The sequence below is a fragment of the Pristis pectinata genome, chromosome 16 (assembly GCF_009764475.1).
Source record: "Pristis pectinata isolate sPriPec2 chromosome 16, sPriPec2.1.pri, whole genome shotgun sequence".
Classification (NCBI taxonomy): domain Eukaryota; kingdom Metazoa; phylum Chordata; class Chondrichthyes; order Rhinopristiformes; family Pristidae; genus Pristis; species Pristis pectinata.
In genome coordinates this window covers 16,496,096-16,515,870 of record NC_067420.1, presented here as the reverse complement: position 1 = coordinate 16,515,870, position 19,775 = coordinate 16,496,096, and the positions used below count along the sequence as shown (strand labels likewise).

Here is a 19,775-nt window from a genome sequence, read left to right as displayed (position 1 = left end):
ATTAAAAGAAACGCCAAACCAAAAAAGGTTTCAACTACATCCATTTTTAGAGCAATATTCATTCAAAAAGCAGAGGGGGAGAAAAGATCATAACCCTATAATCATTCCACCACCACCCCCCCCCCCCCCCAATCCTTGCCCAGATATGGCAAAGAGTAGCACCATTAATTGTAGCACTGATAACAGCACTGGCCAAGAATCAAGGTTGGGACTTTCTGGTCGGTATAGTGCAGCTGATGAAACATAGCATATATTGTGCCAAGGTTGTTTTTGTATTGTCAGTCAGCTAGTTCTGCCAGCTCCTGATGCATGGGCCTCACAGCAAGAGGCAAACACAAAGTAAAGTTTATCATGGCTATGACTGGCAGGAGAGAAACAGCCTCTTCACCAGTCAGGTTTGGTGGTGAATCTAGCAAGTTTATGTGGGGTTGCTACTGTTGTGCAGGCATGGCACTTAACCCAATATAAAAGCAGCTCAATTCATTAGGAATGGGTGTGAATGATTTGATTTAGATAAAACCAATGACAAGCTGTAGTTTTTTACTATGGAAGCTTGCAAACAATTTCTACAATAGGCACAAAAATATTATTGACTGAACAAAAACAAAATTAGCCATTGAAGTACAAGAAAGAAATTACAAGCATTTTTAAAAACTGCTTTTTAAAGATTAATAATTTTGGACAAACCACAATTAAATGTCCACATTTTTCATGATTTACCCAAGTATTTCAAGTTGCAGAGAAGCTGCTGCAGACTTGAAGGTCAACTGTTGCTTACCGTTATTCAACACAAGCCATTTAGTTTTTTTTCCGAAAATCCAAAACAATTTGGATCCCCCACTTTGTGGAAACTTACTTTAAATAAGACTCAAGTTAATTACTTTTTAAAGAATGATGAGAACTACTAACATCTTTTTTTAAAAAAAGGGCTCCCGACAGATGTTGAACAACTTGATGAAATACCTTTGAAAAACTGAATTGAAAACAATGAAGCCCTGTTCATTTCTAACTTTTGTTCTTACTAAGGAAAAGTACTACCCACAAAAGATTAACTAAGACAGACTAAAATTGGATGCTCCTGGTAACCACTTCCAATATACATGTGTATCCACCAATAAGCTTTAGTTGGTAAACAGGCTATTCAAAGTCATGCTTAACACTACTGTGGTGTTAACAGTAAACTAAACAACGCAAAACCCTGCTGCCAAGGTCAATTGCTTGGGAGCCCTAATTGTTAGCTTGACATCAACTTGCCACCCAGCGGGCCCAAGAAGGCAAAGGTTACATCAGCAGTTTCATGAAGATGTTGGTGCTCTTGTAGAAATCTGCTGTACTGTATGTCATTGAAAGGAAAACAATGGCATGCACAAGATTTGCCTACTATTCACCTTCAGCAGAAAACAAGCCAATCAGACTACAACTACTAGCATTTGTGGCAAGAACTGAATACTAATTCTCCTTTCATACTCAGACATAATGTTAAAATACAAACTACACATATCCTTTGAAAGGAAATCTCCCACATACTCTTTTGGGAATTGCCAGTTGTAACAATTTATAGGCTCTGCATAAACCAATTAGTTTTAGAGACCATTCTATGTACATCTCCATGGCAATTTTGGGTTGGATTAATATACACAGGAAGCTATGGGGATTGGTTTGAGACATTAAAGATGGCTCCATGCTACACATCCAAAAAAAATCATCGACATAAACAACCATAACTACAAGCATTTAACAACTGCATCAATCCATGCAACTTTTTCCTCTACATCCACACGCTAATATGAATATTTTAAACTGATTACTAACATCCCTTTTCAGCTTTAAGGTGATGAAAAAAAATATTAACATGATTTTTTTTTCAAAAATGGTCTTTGGATTTAATGGAAAATTTCATCAACGGATCAATTCAGTGGTCAGAATAATACCTTGTGTAAAAAAAAGCCATTTATTTCTGGTTTACCCAGAGTGCAGACTGCAACATTTCAGACAAAACTGGCAAGTTAAGCATATAAATGCAAAAGAAAAGTGTTATCTTTGGCAAAAGTAAAAAAAAGTTTAAAATTTCCAGAGTAATATATAAAAAGATTTTCTGCACTTCCTATCAAATCTTGGAAGATACTGCCCACCATGTCAGCATTGAATGAAAGCAAAGGATCAGAACGATGACAATGCACGTCTTCCAACAATCATTTGGGTCAATTTATTTTTAAATGTAGGCTGACACGAAACCTTACGACAATTTTTTCCCCGCCCCATGCTCAAAGATGGTTCACTGCCTACGTCATCAAATTAAGAATAATTAAGAGAAAAGTTGTGTTTTCTTGTACAGAATTCAAGCTTAGATTTAAGACAAAATGTTAAACTTTTATTAAAGTGCAAACCTTTTGGATGATTGTTGCCACTGGAAGTCTCACAGTCCCATAATCTTTTAGAAAAACATTTACATTTCACATTTCCAAGAATCTATTTACTTCAAAATGGTTGGCTAGATAGAGAACAATGCAGGATGAACTGTCTACAATCACCAAATTTTAAAACGACTCTGCTCAGAAGTCACATGTAACTATTTTATCAATAGTGACAACGTCCAATTCAACAGTGCATTTCTCATTTTATGGCACAAGATAAAATTGGGAATAATCTGGAAGTCAGTTCATTTGGCAGATTTATAATTGCAGAACAAGTCCCACCACATTTAGAAAGTCTAGAAATTTAACTCTAATCGGCCAAATTTCTAGGCTCTTTACATTTCCTAATCAATGTAGCTGAGAGAGAAGTTGAAAATACTTCCCTATTTAGGTTTGCTGGAAAAATTAATTACTTTTTGTACTTTTGGCAGCTTATTGCATTTGTTCCCAACTCAGCAATGTCATTTACTCCCCATACACAGATGATTCTGAACAAAGTCAGCTATTTTCCTATTCTCTCACACTTTCAGTAAAACTGCATGAAAATACTTCTTTTATTTTGATATAACTAGAAGCTAAACTGTACATCTTGAAATTAAAAATAAAAAGATACTATTATGACAAAGGTTGTTATACATCCTGGTAACTCAAACAGTTAATTGCTCTCCAGGTGAGAGAAGGGATAGATACATTGCAGCACTGGTTTCTTGGGGGTGTATTGTTTATAAATACAATCTGGAGAAACCACACAAAAAGAATTCAAAGAAATTCAATAACAAAAAGAGATCACTAATAAATATTCCTGTGTGTGCAAAGTTTCAGTATATATGGAGAGCGAGAGAAAAAAAATAAAAGAGCTTTAAAATTCCAATTTTTGTTATTCCCCTTCCTAAAAGGAAAAGGAAACAAAAACATGCCATACTTCCACTGTATTCCCCAAAAAGGAGCAAAGAAATGGATCAGGAGGTCACAGTATCTTATGACCATCTTTGGAACATTCCCCAAAAACCTACCACCACCCAAACCACACTAGGATCAAATGTTAAGTTGATCATAAAAATAGTTATGGATGTGTGGATTGTGCAACAGTGAACTCTAACATTTCCTTTATGCTACAAGGCAAAGAAGCTTTTTTTTAAAAAATGATAATTTATTAGAAATTGCCAAGAGCTTAAGAAATGTATACTGGGTACAAATAGATGAGTGACTATAACAATCAGCAAGGCATTTTGTTATAAATAAGCACAGGGATAGAAAAAAAAGTTCCCCCTTCCTATTGTGAGCAGCAGAGTAGCCTCAATTACCTTACACACCCCAAATTCTCAAACAGTACCACAGATATTTCCACTCAAATCCATTTATTCTAGTATTCACATGTTCAACTGTAACAAACAAAATTTCTGGGAGACTTGTGAGATTCAGTGTGTTTGACGGTAGCTTTTCTTTCAAATTGAATTTGTTGAAAATATCATCACAATGAGCTAAATAAAACAAACACCTTTAACAATAATCCACTACTGCAAAGCTAGTTAGAGTAGGATTTTTTGTGATCCATACAGTTGTATCTGGTAGCACAAATATTCTCTTAATTAAATTTTGAGATTCACTTATTCAAGTTTACACATATTAACATCTTTTGAAGTGATTCTAGCAAATACACCTTTTTTTTGAAAGAAATTAAATGTTTTGTGAATTACACAACACACGCACCCACTGAAAAATACTGAGCCCTCTCTAGTCTGAATGTTTATTCACCCCCACCCTTTACTCAATCAAAATGCAAAAACAAAATGCACTTGCCACACTTCTTTAATTTCCCAACATCATGAAAAATATTGTTACATTTTTCACATGGTGTAGCTCATGCCTTCACTTCAACTGATGCACTCTTCTTCCAGGAAAGGGGAATGATTAGGCTTCATCAAAAGTTACCACAATGGCAATGATTAACATATTATAAATCGGAAAACTATTCACAACTGTGCCACATTACATCAAGCAAGGACAAAATTCATATTTTTGGCTTGTAACATTGTATTTGTGCATTGGTGCAGACTAGCTCAAATCAATATTCATCACACACATGTGCTTCATTTACACTCAAGTCTTCCAAGTTAAATAATGAATTTTGTGGTATATGCCAAGCACATATCAGGAGCATACAATGGGATTGAAGTCTAAAAAGTGGCTGAAGATTAATTAAACACAATCCCACAAAATTTAGCACTTTTAAAAGCAGATAATCAAATGCAACACTTGGGACACTCTGTCAAAACTGACACAACAGAAGAAGACACACTATATTTCGTGTCATGCTGCTAATCTCAAATCATACATCTGCACTGATATCCAGATTGTTGGTTTTTAACTTTGCATTTTCATCTTTGACAATGAACAAATTAGCACATAAAATGGAAGCAAAGTGGTAATACAGCATTAACAGTGGTGCTCCATTTGCAATGTTTTAGGTTTATTAAACAAATTTAGTAAAGTACAAACATGACCACATTAATTTCTGTCAATGCAATGTGACAGCTTTACTTTTCCATCTGTAACAAAAGTTGTACAATTAAATGTTGGAGAAAAACAACTATCTTTGCAAATGTGTTCTCCCAAAAAAATGTTTTTAATCATGTACTTAAACTTCATCTCCAAATAAAGTTATAATAATTGATTAAAAAAATCAAATTCATACACCACATGAATAGATGTGTGTGGGGTGATGGCGCTAAGTAGAGTACACAAATTACAAGATTAAAGGAATGACCACTTAAACCACAACTCTTACATGGCTCCCTCTTCCTTAGCAATATCACTCTCCCTCAAAGCATTCTGTACACCAATGCTGCTCACTCTACATAGTGGGAGAAGGGACATTGCTCCTGCTTTTAAAGCTAGTGCGCAGTTAAGCTTCTTTGTGACAGGGAGGTACCCAGGGGTTTTGCAAGCTTTTGTGCCATGTGTTAGTACATATATACCGGCACCACCATTCCATCCCCCCACCTGAACACAAGATGTAAAGCACTGGAGAAGTTACAGAATGGTTCTTCAGAGCACATTAACATTCAAAATGCTTCTTTAAGGATTTGCCACTGCAAACAATGGGTGGGCCACGGGATAGTTAAGCATTTGGACAATAACAAATGTTGGGGGGAGGAGAAAGAGAAGAAAGAGTTCACCACCAGCACAACTGTTGTGCAAGTTACAGTTTACTTTTACAAGCAAATTGATTAAAAAGTGTGTTGGTGAGTCTGGCCATCCTTGGCTCTTGCACACAACAGCAATTAACTGCAATACTAATGGGCTCCAGCTGTATTACATTAGAGAGATATAAATAAACCCCCCTTACAGAGGGAAAATGGGGGCAAATGCGGCAATGTTTTACAGCTGATACATTTGTCAGGAAAAATATTCCTTGTGCAAAAGGCTTTTGGGGAAAAAAATCTTATATGAACACTTCACCACAAGAGTCCTGCCATTGAGATAATTAACATTAAACGTGGCTAGGAGGTTTTAATGCTCAGATATGTACGAATGCAAAAGTGCTCCACGTGCTCCGAATTAGACCCCCATCAATCATTTATGATACAACGCATTTTAAAACTGCAGTTACAATTTTGAAAATACTAATTTATAAAGATTTAATCATCTATTGGTGATAAAAGGCGCAAGAACCGCCACCCACCCTTAACCATGGGAAGTATATACAATAAGGTAGTGCGTGTGTGCTTTTGGAAGAATCTTTGATACATTAACTCAGGCTGATTTCACACCGATCCACTAGAATTGATCACACTCTGTTGCAAACGTCTAAAAAAAAGGTCTTACTGTGTTACGAATTAAAGTTTGAATATCGCACCATGTAAATCCAGATTGGGATCCAGACGGGAGGTAGCGCAGGTCTCATTTTTAACGGTTAACATTTAACCTGAACATCCATTGCAATTCAACTGCAACTTCTGTGACATTTTTTAAAATAGAACAAATGCGTCCATTGAGTGGCTGTAGGAAGTCGGAAATCAAAGATGGCTGTAGGTCACGGCTCGGAGTCCAGGGTGATCGCGATCTCGCCCTATCCCTTAGCACACACACACACACACACAAAGCTGCAGCCACCTTCGGTATGAAAAGCAACGAAATGCTGAAGAGTACCAGAATGAATCGGGGAGGCAAGAAAGTTTTTAAAAAGTTTGCAAAACATTATTTTTTGAAACGAAAAGCAGCTATTTCCAACTTTTATTGCAACCAAATCTAAATAGTAAAATCGCGTCAACCTCTCCTTTTAACAAGTTGCAACATCAACTGGTCGCCAGCCCCAGGAAGCCTAAATGACTACAAAAATAAGAGGCAGGTAAAGAGAGAGTAAAATGAAATTTTAAACATAATTGTGACAAGATAAGATAGGATCTTCTTTGTGTTACATGTTGTAACTATTTATACCTACCTCGATCGATAGGAGTGAGTCACGCTAAGCGTGCGCACCAGACCCGTCCCATAATTGGGTCAAACACCCCCAAAAATAATCCTTTTACAGTAAAACTAATCCCAGCGATCACATACAGAGAACCCGAGTTCAATTTCATTTAAGTACACGGGCAGAGGGAGGTGTTATTTGGATTTTATTCGAGGGGTTTTCAGTCAGTGGTCAGAGCCCGGGTCCTGCTCCCTCCGGCCATGGCAAGGACACAAGCAATGGTCATTTCCCCCCCCTCTCTGTATCAACTTCAGCCTCTGAAACGGAATTGATCAACTTTTTCCCCTTCCCCCCCCCCCCCGCCCCACTTAATTTCATCCCAGGGTTGCCTTTGAGTGATAAACCGAAGAAACTATTCCGATTTTTTTTTTGATATTTGGTGCGTTCCCATCTGATAACCAGTTCAAAGGGATGTTCGGAGCTGTGCGAACGCGGAGCGGACCCGCACTCCCATGGAAGGGAAAACACACACACACATTCTCTTTTTCCCCCTATAATCTGTTGATCAATCAAATAAACCATGAAACATGAAGTGGAAGGTCTCTTATTTGCCCCCCCCCAGAAAATGCACTCACCGTTTCCAACTATTAGCTGTTCATCCGAGTTGATGTGCTGGGGTTTCGCCTGCTTGCGACGCGACATGGTAGATGCATCAGTAACAAATACAAAAAAAATCAAACAAATTCTTGGAGTTGCCAAATTGCTCCATTAAGTGGAGTGCGCATGTGTCATGGTAATTATGATTATCAATAATGCATTGCGATTTATCATAGGCTCCTGACAGCTGATTGGCTTGGATCCAAGTGCCCTCAGATTATTCAAATGAAGGGGAGCGCGCAATCGCGCACGCGCCCTGGGGTAGTGCACTCTGGGGACTGTAGTGCTGGGTGAGCGCAGCTGCCTCTCCCTCCCTCCCTCCCTCCCTCCCCCCCCCCTCCCCAAATTAGCAGTTGTGTAACTGCCTAGAATTACATTAGTTGCAGCGTCAAACACTTGCTTACGCTGACTTTAAATTTTATTTGCAGAAAATCTCTGATTTGTGTTAGATAATTTTTGCCTTGTAGTATGTAGTACCTTCCCTGCACAGGGCAAACATACAGTGATGCAGTCATAGCTGTAAGGGACTGGATCAATTAAGCACTAATTAGAGCAAAATATTTTAATTTTTACGAGTCAATAAAAGCTAATTTAGTCTCATGTGAAAATACAAATTAAAGTGCCAGAAAAGCTGTTGTATCTCCATGCTGCTCTTCATACATTGAGGAAGTAGACGTGTATACATAACAGGAGGGGGGAATAGAAAAGGTTAGATATGATAAAGGAACAGGACTTGATAATATTTTTGGGATCAAGAAAGGATTTGTGCAGGGATAGCAAGATTGAAATAATGGCAACGTTTTGATGCGGAGGGAATAGAGGACAATGAGTAGTTGGGTGCTCAGAAGCAGAGAATATCCACAGGTAGAGGAGGCAGAGCCATAGAGTGATTTGAAAGCAAGGCTGCAGATCACGATGCCAGTCAATGAAGAATGGGAAAAGCTGGGATTGTTGGGCCTTTGGATGAACACAAAACAGGACTTCTAGATGCACACAGATCCTAAGCATTACCTTGCATGTGTAGGAATGCAAAAGATGAATATTTTAAAAGGATCAAAATTGTAGATTTGAAGAGGGAGAATATTGGGAGTCAACAGTCATCACAGAAATTGGTCCAGAAGTAATGTACAGAAATAATTTTGGATATGCAGATATTCAGTGTTTAGAAGTTATGGGGCTGACCAAGAAATATTTGAAATAGTTGAGTCTGCAGAGAACAAAGGCACTAATGGGAATTTTTTCGATAACAAGTTTGAAGTGCAAAAGAAGTAAGTGATGAGATAGAGAATATTGAATTGGGAACTCATCTCATTTCGAATCTGATCATTATGTTCAATTCAGGGCACAGCTTTAAAAAGGATGTCACTGGTTCTGAAGGCACTACAGAGGAAATTTTCAACAATATGTTTTCAACTTCATTAATGTAGTAAATCATCTCAGGATATTTTGATGATATGTGACGGAACACAATTTGACACCAAACCACATCAAGAGCTATTAGAGAAGACAACTAAAAAAATAGGTCAAGAAGGTAAGACTTCAGGGGATATCTTAAAGGGAGGAAGAGAAGGTTCAAGTGGAAATGATGATGATGATATCTTTATTAGTCACATGTACATCAAGACACACAGTGAAATGCATCTTTTGCGTAGAGTGTTCTGGGGGCAGCCGGCAAGTGTTGCCACACTTCTGGTGCCAATATAGCATGCCCGCAACTTCCTAACCCGTATGTCTTTGGAATGTGGGAGGAAACTGGAGCACCCGAAGGAAACCCATGCAGATACGGGGAGAACATACAAACTCCTCACAGACAGCGGCCGGAATTGAACCTGGGTTACTGGTGCTGTAATAGTGTTACGCTAACTGCTACACTACCATGCCAGCCCTATTCCAAGGCTGAAGATCTTGACAATTGAAGGAACAGCCACAAAATATAGAATAATTAAATTCAGTGTTTTGAGATAGATGGAGATTACAGAGATAAGGATAGGCTAGCTATGAAGGATCTGGTAATAGGGATGAGAATTGTACAACTGAGATGTTGCTTAATTGGAAGCCAGTGTTGGTTAGCAAGCACTGGGGTGATAGGTGATCAAAATATGGTAAAGGTTGAGTTAATTTGATTAACTCAAATTTTGGTAGTGTAGAAAGTTTGGCTTAAAAGCACATTGGAATGGTCAAATCTAACAGCAGTAAAGGCATGGAAAAGAGGATCAAAACTATTAAGCCAGGGTTACCTGGACAGATCGAAGAAGCTGGAGTTGTTTTCTACAGAGTAAAAACAATTAAAAGGGGTTTAAAAAGAATCAAAATTATGAGGAGTTTTTAAAAATGTAGAAAGAGAAATAACTTCCATTGGCAGGAGGGTGATTGCCACTTTTAACATAATTGGCAAAATTTGCAGAAGAGATGATATTTTTAAAACACTTTTTATTATGATCAAGCATGCACTGCCAGAAAGAGTAAATGTAGCAGAGTCAACAAAATCTTTTGAAAGATAACTTGACATATAATTGAAAATGAAAAATTGTCAGAGTTCTGGGGAAGGTCCAGAGGAATGGGAGTAATTGAATTGCACCTTCAAAGTGCTAGCATAGCTAAGACATAGTGAATGATATTCTTCTGTACGACAAAAAGTCTATGGATTCTATAATTCACAAAAAAAATATTTTTTTCTCTTTTAGGAGAGGAAGAGATGCATTGTGACCCCATAAGAATTCAACCATTCCTGCCTTCCTTTTTTGAAAATCCATTAATGCCATGTGTTGCTTGATAAAGTACAGGACCTGTTGTTTATTTTTCCAATAAAGGAGTACCATAAATGAACTACTGTGCAGAGATTATACTGTGATGGAGTCACGTCTTATCTATGCCTTTTTTCTCTTGGGAAAATAGCATGGTACACTGCGGACAGCTCAGGTCCAGTCTGATAGGTATTGGAATGTTTTCATGCATAGACTTTGGATCCCAATCTGACCTGTCTTGAGTACAAAAGGAAAAATATGAAATCATCATCATCATTCACTTTTTTCTTCCCTAGAGGTAAAAGTACCAGCAACACCTTGTAGAATTGAACATTAAACCTGGTTCAAACCTCTTTTCAAAATGTTGCCTCATGTACTTCCCTTGACAGATATTGAAAGAATAGTGAAATATATAATCCATATAAAAAACACCTTTAGAAAATGTCCAGTGATCAATCAGGTCACATGCCTCCTTTTATTCTCAGTTAAGTTATTTATCATCTCTCATTGATGATTTGGTGAAAGTGTATGTATGATACAATGTTAAAACTAATGAGTATAATTTTAGTTAAAACTTGTTGGAGACAAATTAAGCCCTAGCTTATGTCACATGATATCATCAGAATTACATCTGAGTTAAATATAACCAATGGAAAAAACCTTGCTGCTTTGCACAGATATACTTCACATGTGGTAAAAGTTGTGGTTATGACTTTGGAACAGTAATTATAGATTAAAATGCAGGTTCTTAACAATGATAAAATAACTGAATTATGTAGCTTAATAGGAGAAGACAGTACATTAACAGTCAGGACTTGGCTTCATAGCTTCTGGAGGCAATGTTTTGCTGAGGTACTGTGATATTTAAAGCCAAATTTCCATTATTTTTAATGAATAGAAAAGCTCCATTCTATTAAGGGTAACTAAATCCATAATGTAGCTATGTGTCCTGAGAGGTTACTAACCATAATGACTTTAATCAGCAATATCACATCAGCAAAAATACAGTACAATACTATTGTTGCAGAAATTGTAGTACTAGCAGTTTTTTTATTCAGCAAACTACATCAGATGACAATTATTTTCCATTGGCTCTGATTCACATAGCTCTCAAACAGGCTACTAACGAAAAGATGGATTTTTCATGGAATACCTCACCAATTATTGTTTTTCATAGCTGTGAGATAATGTCATAGTGGGTAATTTGTTCAAACTACAAACCCTCCTTTATATATAAAAAATAAAACCAGGAAACACCGGAGGTACTCAACAGGCCAAGCAGCATCTGTAGAGAAAGAAATAGAGTTAACTTCTCAAGTTAATGACCTTTCATCAGATCTTCTCATTTGATGAAAAAAAACACAGAAATTCTCAAAATTTTGTTGAAAAACAGTGAAAAATTACCCAAAAAATGTATAATGTGCATTCCAGTAATCTTTCCTTATTATTGTGCTCAGTATTTTGTTTGTCAGGTTTATAATGCTAAAAGCTAAAATCTGTATACAGTATGTCAGTCTTCATAAATTAGGTTACTGCCATTATCCCCCAGAGCTCAGTTTGATGGTGTCATTGCAGAGAGATAATTAGTAATTTCTGAAACAAAACAGGAAACTATTTTGGTTGATTTTATAAATAAATACAAAGAAAACTTGTTTGTTTCATGCTTTTTATATTAACTTAAGTCCATTGCCATTAGGAGAGGTATTAATGATTTTTTAAAAATCCCTGGTTTTAGTTCCATTGGTTTGTTTAATAAAAAACAAAAATGATAATAGCCTAGTTTAAGAGTCTGGTTTGAGCTTTTGTTACCAGCTAGAAGCAAACACATTGCCAACCTGCTTAATGGCCATTTGAAGATTAATAGCACTTCTTTCTTTTTTCATGTAAATTTTCTCAGTTGTGCTCTTGCATCTGTTATTTCCGCAGTACGTTGTAAAATGGCCACTAGTCACATGTAGTCAGCCTTGATGATATGTGCCAACTTGCTATTTAATTGTGGCGTTCTAATTACAACAGTGTCTGCAATTCATTGGCATTTATGCCTTTATGATGTTCTGAGGTGCACTAGAAATGAAAGTTAAATCTTTATATGGGTTATCACAGCCAAACACAATTCTGTTTTCCCTAAAATCAGAGTGTGGCTAATCTGGCTGATTATCTCCCAAAACTAGGTTACTGATGCCAATTTGTACATGCTCATTACCAACCTAGCTGACATAAACTTAACCAGCAAAACTGGGCATTAAACCTTAAATGAAAATCAAAGAATCAAAGAAATAAATAGAAAAATCACAGAATCACAGATGCTGGAAATCTGAAACAAAAACAGAAAATGCTAGAGATACTCTGCAAATCAGGCAGCATCTGTGGAAAGAAAAACAGTTAATGTTTCAAGGCAAAGACCCTTTGTCAGGACTTTGACTTGAAGCATTAACTCTATTTCTCCTTCTACAGATACTGCCTGACCTGCTGAATATTTCCAGCAATTTTTTTGTTTTTATCAGACATTCAATGTTATTAGATTATGTGCTTAGCTCTTCATCAGGAAAGTCACAAGCTGTTAGAGTGTCTTAATTGTCATCTATATAAACTGCAAACAAATGTCGGAAATTAACAGTAATACAAATGCACTTCTATTGATTATATTGCCTTTATCACACTAAATGTAATGTTTATAGTTTAGACCATACTAAGTACCAAATAATAGAATAATGATGTTCTGGTTAATATGTACTCTGACAATAAAACGTGAAAGAGAAAATAAGTTTCACATCAGAGGGAGAAGCACTAAAGACAATGTTTGAGCGTAGTGTAAGCAGAAAATCAGTGCAAGGATAGGCACAGAGCAGCAGAGGTTCAGATGCAGTAAATAATCACCAGAGGAAACAAATAACTGACTTACAGGTAAAGAATGATAACTTTTAATAAGAAATGTAAGTATGATATTTACATCAACTGACATTATTCCATCCTATATATTCCTTCAAATACTAAATTTGAATTACATGTATTTGATATTTTATATGATTAAAAACACCTTTATTATTTGGAACTTGAACTGAATGATTCCAAGACATGTTCTTGGATTTAATCTCTCCTATATTTGAACAGGTAATCCAATTCCATGTTTAGTTGCCTTCCTTATTATCTTTCATTTGTCCACTGTAAATGTAATTTCCCAATCACACCCAGTCTATTTAGATTCCTTTGAGAAAGCAAAGCAAAATACTACAGGTTGTAGAGTTCTGAAATAAAAACAGAAAATACTTGATATACTCAACAGGCCAGTCATTATAACTTGTAGCAAGAGAAGTGGAGTAAGTATTTCAAGTTGCTGAACTTTCATCAGAACCTTCATTATTTCTTTAAGAATGCTCTCCACTGTCAGAAATTTGTCTTTCAGATAAGGATTCAACCCGAGGAGAAACACAAGAACTCAAGGAAATAGGAGCAGGAGGCACAAGAGACTGCAGATGCTGGAATCTGGAGCAACAAACAATCTGCTGGAGGAACTCAATAGGTTGAGCAGCATCTGTGGGAGGAAAGGAACTGTCAACATTCTGGGTCAAAATAGAAGCAGGAATGGCATAATTTGAAAAGCCTGGAAATTTTCTCGGCTTCTTGATAACGTTTCTTCTTCTTCCCATCTTCATGCTGTCCTCTAGTGATATCATACGAGCCTTACTGTCATTTTCAAATGTACATGTCCACCTCACCAACATTTTTCATGATCTCTCCTGCCTCTGGCATCAAACTGCTTTCCTGACCTCTAATTTTTGAAGTGCAGTAATTTCCAGCATCAAGATACTAGAAAGATTGAAATCGCTGTCTTTAGTATCTGCTACAAACTTTTTACCCTCATCACTCATTCCATCCTGTGTTTCTGGCCAGTCTTTCACTTCACCTTCTGCCCTCTTCAACCCATCCAAAGCCTACTCTATTCTCTCAGTAAATTCTAGTCATCCATTACCCAGGCACATGGTGAATCAAAGTAGATCTCAGTTCCATAATGTCCTTACCTTAAAAATTTCAATTTCATGTTCAAATCTCTACGTACCCTGATCCTATCAAAAACTCCTCAAGTTTTACACCTCAGTCAGACTTTCTATTCCTTTGACCGTGGCTAATAATGTATTTACCCACTTCTCTCCACACTGAATTTTGACAAATGGCCCTGGAACTGAAATATTAATACTTCCTGTTTTCACTGATGCTGCCTGAGTGTTTCAACATTTTCTCCTTTTATTTAAGAATTCAAAGAAGATGCTCTTGGAGGTTAATGAAAGAAGTAATGCCCCAGAGACCTGGATGCAGTGCTGGAAACGTTAAATAACCTTACATGTATGGTCAAATTCAGTGAACATTGTTAACGAATCCCAGCTCACAACAACTGCACCTGTAGACATACTTGGAGACACAAGAGACTGCAGATGCCAGAAGAGAATAGAGGAACAATACCTCATATTCCGCCTTGATAGTCTCCAACCCGACGGCATAAACATTGAATTCCCTAACTTTTGGTAACCATTCCCCGTGTCCCTTTGCTTTTTTTTCCCTTATCCCACTATCACCCTGTCTCTTTCCCCTCACTCACCCTCTCCATCTGCCCATCACCCACACATTCCTCCCCACCAGTTTCCCTCCCCACCTCCTTCCCTTTATTCCAAGGTCCACTGTCCTCTCCTATCAGATTCCATCTCCTGCAGCCTTTGTCACTTCCACTTATCACCTCCTCGCTTCTTACATTCCCGCTCTCCCCCCTCCCTCACCTGCCTTTCATCTCCCTCACCTGGATCCACCTACCACCTGCCAGCTCTTGCTCCACCCCTTCCCCCCACTTCTTATACTGGCCATCTCCCCTCTTCCTTTCCAGTAACGATGAAGGGTCTAGACTTGAAACGTCGACTGTCCATTTCCCTCCACAGATGCTGCCTGACCCACTAAGTTCCTTCAGATTTTTGTGTGTTGCTGTAGACACACTTGCAGCTCAATGCTTTAAACCACAATCATTTTGATATCTGAAAACAATCTCTATCAATCGCCATTATTATATTAAATTTGTATATTCCAACATGGATTTGCACAGCCACCATTATTCTAACACTCACAAACATATCTCGCACTTCATAAATATTATCAGCTGTTTAATCATTCCAGATATATCACACCACCACAGTCAGAAGTTGGAACACCATCATGATCATCTGCACCAAATTAGCAGTAACTATTACCATGTTCATTGTCTGAGTGGATCTGGGGGAAAGGGTACTGGTCATCACTGGGATGGCCAACATAGAGGCCTTGCCAGTAAGGGCAGGATTTGTTACAGACAATAGTTTGCTCACAATTAATCCTCCTTCTCCCTTCCAATTTACACCTTACCCACTGTTTCTTCTGATTTATCTAATGGAGATGACTCAACTGTGCCTATCTTACTGGTCCATTCTCTCTGCGACTATCCCTTGAGTTTTCCCTCTTCTGCTGAGGAGAAATAAACTGAAGATGAAGAAATCCCATCAGTCTAACAGTAGTCATATGCTACATGAACATTAAAGGAGTGATCACCTTTAATGAGCAGATCATGGTTTATTTGTGACATTCCATCTGCCTCCTTAACTGCTTGCTATATTTGCATATCTGCTTTCAGTGAGTAGTGTGCAAGCACACCTAGATTCCTTTTGACATTTTCCAATATTTCATTATTAAAACAACACTCTGCCTTTCATTTTTTCCCCACCAAAGTGGACAACCTCATTGCATCTGTCATGTACTTGCCCACTTACTCAACTTATCTAAGTAGCCTTGAAGATTCTTTGCATCCTTCTCATTTTAACTATCCAACACAGTTTCCACCAACTTTAGGAGTACTCATTTCTGGATGAGGGTTTCAGGAGAAGAGTTGGGCAATGATCTGGACCTCATATATCTCAGTGATGCCAACCTTCACAAATTTTAGCTTGCAAATACATTGGTCATCAAAGAAGCACATAGAATACAGTGCCTCTGAAGACTCACTGGGAATAGGCTGTTCACTGATGAGCATGTCTTTGCCATCTGCTCCAAGGCCCTCAACTCAACTTGAGTGGCAAGCCTTGGTCATAACAATGCCTCCAGTATTGGAACATTACCAGTGGTGTCAGCACTGAAGTGCCTATTGAATAAGTATCTGATTAGCTAAATTCTGAAGAAAACACTCTGCTACTTTTAGCACACTCAGTGGACTTTAGAAGAGTAATGAGTTCTGAAGTTCCCTGGTGAAGTCTCCTGATATCAGCAGAGTGTTCCTTTCAATATTGAGAATGCAACAAAATAAAGCAACGTGCTTCTAGTTCTAATGTTCCACAACAGTAGATCTATTTGTATTAGTATGGGTGGAAATGGGCATTTAATTTGATAAGAGTTAAGCAAGAAGCAGACAATGAAGTTGTGATCTTGTTTTGAAATTCTGCAAAGTAGATTGTCACCATGATTGAACTGCTACCACATGATCTTGTATATTTACCTCATGAATCTGTAACTACAGTACTCCTGTCCTCTAACAACTCAGATTTAGTTTGAACCAACTCCCACTGGTCTACTTGGTCCTGCAAAACAGACATTAGCCATTAGTAAGAATGTGGTCGAAGATCCAGAGAGCAGTGAAAACCACAGGTCTCACAGAACTTCCATTGGAGGGAGGAGGAAAATTTCTTCAAAGTTGTCATAATTCAAAGAGATTTTGCAGTGGAGTAGTACAGTCCTGATGCAGGGTTTCAACCAGAAACATCAACAATTGCTTTCCTCCCACAGATGTTGCTCAACCCACTGAGTTCCCCCAGCAGATTCCAGCATCTGCAATCTCTTGTGTCTCCAGTGTCAAACATTAACATTTAATGAATCGTCTGATCTAAAAGATTAACTGTTTCTCCTTCCTTTAATGCTCTCTGATCTGCTGAGTATCCTTTCCTGTTCTTATTTCAGATTTCCAGCATCCGTAGTTATTTTTCACTATTCGATAAACACCTTTGTCCAATCCTGCTCCGAGCTTTAAGCCCGGATCTATCCCGCCAGCAATGCTGCTTATTTCTAATTTTACAGTGTTAAAGGTTCAGAGGGATATGGGCCAAATGCAGACAAATGGGACTAGCTCAGGAAAGCACCTTGGTCGGCATGGATGAGTTGGGCTGAAGGCTCTGTTTTTCCATGCTGTAGAACTCTATGACTCTATGTATCCATGACCACTTCCACTTCTACTAAAAAGCATTGCCTTTTAAACAATCATCCACACACACATTTGTTGCTTCTGAACTTAACCACTCCCATGATTTCTAGATGACCAATGTTAAATGTCATTCAGTCATTACCCAAATCCTTGTTCTGGTCCATAAATGGCTTCTCCCACTCCATTTGTGCAAGACCATCTCTGCTTTTGTTTCTTCACAAGTTCTCTAACCTCCTGACTTTGGCCTCCAGTGGTCATTCTCCCTTCCTATGCAGTGATTTTGAGTTTCTGTAGTTAAAGGCTTTATTAAAACAGTTATTTGACAAAGGAAGTGGTCAAAATCTGGATACTGAACATTAGAGTACAGAAAGCACATTGCTACAGCACAATAGCAAGAGATTCTTTTCATCTGAGTTTCAGTTGAAAAAAACTGTTTACCTGGAGGCAAATGGAGGCAGTGATATGGTTCTGTTACTATCAACCTAAGGCACAATTAGAAATCTCTGTAAGAATTATTCACAGACCAGGAACCATTACTACTGTAGATTGCCATAATATTATCCACTAACTGCCACAATCTATGTAGCTACTAACTAGTCCTGTATGTGAATTCTTCCAATGCTTTCATGGATGACAGCAACGGCAGGTGACCACTTCCCAGAAACATTTCAATGTCTCTCCGTAATCAGCCTCTTGCTATTGTGCATGAATGACCTGGAGCAAAACACTTCAATTACCTCTTCCTGTATTCACAATGCGAAGGAAAATGTCCACTCTCTGATGAATATTTGCCAATCATACAGGGAAAAATTAGAGAGACATGGGAACAATCTATGTCCAATAATTCCATGGTATTCACTATTCACCAAGCTGTGAACTATTTTGTCTTGTCCATGTGTTTTTGGATAATATTAATAACATTCATTCTCATATCCCTCTAAATCACTTGGTATTTGGAGCAGGAGTTTGCCATTGCACATGTCACTACACTAATCTAATTTTAATACTTATTAGTGTGCAGAATTAATGTGACAACTGTATGGAAATTCAGACAAATTTGAGATTGATTTTCCTCCTGGTCATTAAAACAAGGCTGTTAATACTGTAGGGCATTTTCAGCAACCAACAAGAGCAATAAAGTCCTGCCTGTCAATGTCCTAATAGTTTCTGTGCACCTGACATTCTTTTGTGAGTTGTTTTTATGTTTCTTAGGAGTTACGTTAGAACTGGTGAATGAAAGATGTTATAGACATAAAATAAATAAGTTAAGTGATGGTAGAGAGCAAATTAGTAAAATCCATGTTCAGCCATAATCTTCCATATTCATTAAAATCCTATGCCTTTTATTTGCATGAAACTTACACATGAAACATAACTTATGGTAGGATTCCACTCAGTGCTGAGTACCCTTTAGTGCCCATAGTTTAGCAGTGGCAGAGAGTTTGATCATGAGGATCATCACAATAAAGATAATGGATTCTGGCAGGATTACATACTTCCAGCCTTGGAACAATCAGGTATCAGAGTTGAAGTCCAAAGGGGAGGTGAAAATTACCACCCTTGACATCAGGGAGTAATTTCACCAAGTGCAATCTTTGCTCAAGGACTATCTATGCTCTAGCCAAGCTATTTCAGTATAGTTACAACATTGGATCTGCCCAATAATGTGCAAAATTGCCCAGATATGTCCTCAACACAAAAAGCAGAACAAATACAGTAATTACTGCCAATCAGGCTACTCTCAATCATCAGCAGAGTGAGAGAAAGTGTCATCGATAGTCCTATCAAATGACATTTACTGATAACCTGCTTACCAATGTCCATTTTGGGTTCACCAGGATCATTTGGCTCCAGACTTCCCCATAGCTTTCTTCCAAATATGAACCAAACATGAATTCCAGAGGTGAGATGAATGAATGTCCTGGACTCCGAGCCAGCATTTGATTGAGCGTGGATTCAGGGAGCTCTGGCAAAATTAAAGTCAATGGGCATCAAGGAGAAATCACTCCATTTGGAGTCATACCTTGCACAAAAAAAATGGTTGCGGTTGATGGAGGTCAATTATCGCCAATCCCTGGACATCACTGCAGGAGTTCCTCAGAATAGTATTCTGGGCTCAACCACCATCAACTTCTTTATCAATGACCTTCCTTTGTCAAAAGATCAGAAGTGGGGATACTTGCTGATGAACACACGATGTTCAACTCTATTCATAACTGCAACAAATGAAAAAGTGCATGTCTGCACGTAGCAAGACAACATTCAGGCATGGGCTGACATGTGGCAAGTCACACTGGTGGCACAAGAGTAGCAGGTGACTACCATTTTCATCAGGAGTGAGTCTA

The 19,775-nt window shown here is 37.9% G+C and overlaps 1 protein-coding gene across 1 annotated transcript in view; it reads right to left on the bottom strand.

Annotated features, from left to right (window-relative positions):
- The window catches only part of sall4 (spalt-like transcription factor 4), a 40,063-nt gene extending 32,434 nt beyond the window's left edge, over window positions 1–7,629 (bottom strand). The window contains exon 1 of the mRNA XM_052030936.1: window positions 7,464–7,629. Within this exon, the coding sequence (XP_051886896.1) occupies window positions 7,464–7,530 (67 nt within the window). The 5' untranslated portion in view covers window positions 7,531–7,629. The remainder of the gene's footprint in view (window positions 1–7,463) is intronic.
- Between the last annotated feature and the right edge of the window lie 12,146 nt (window positions 7,630–19,775).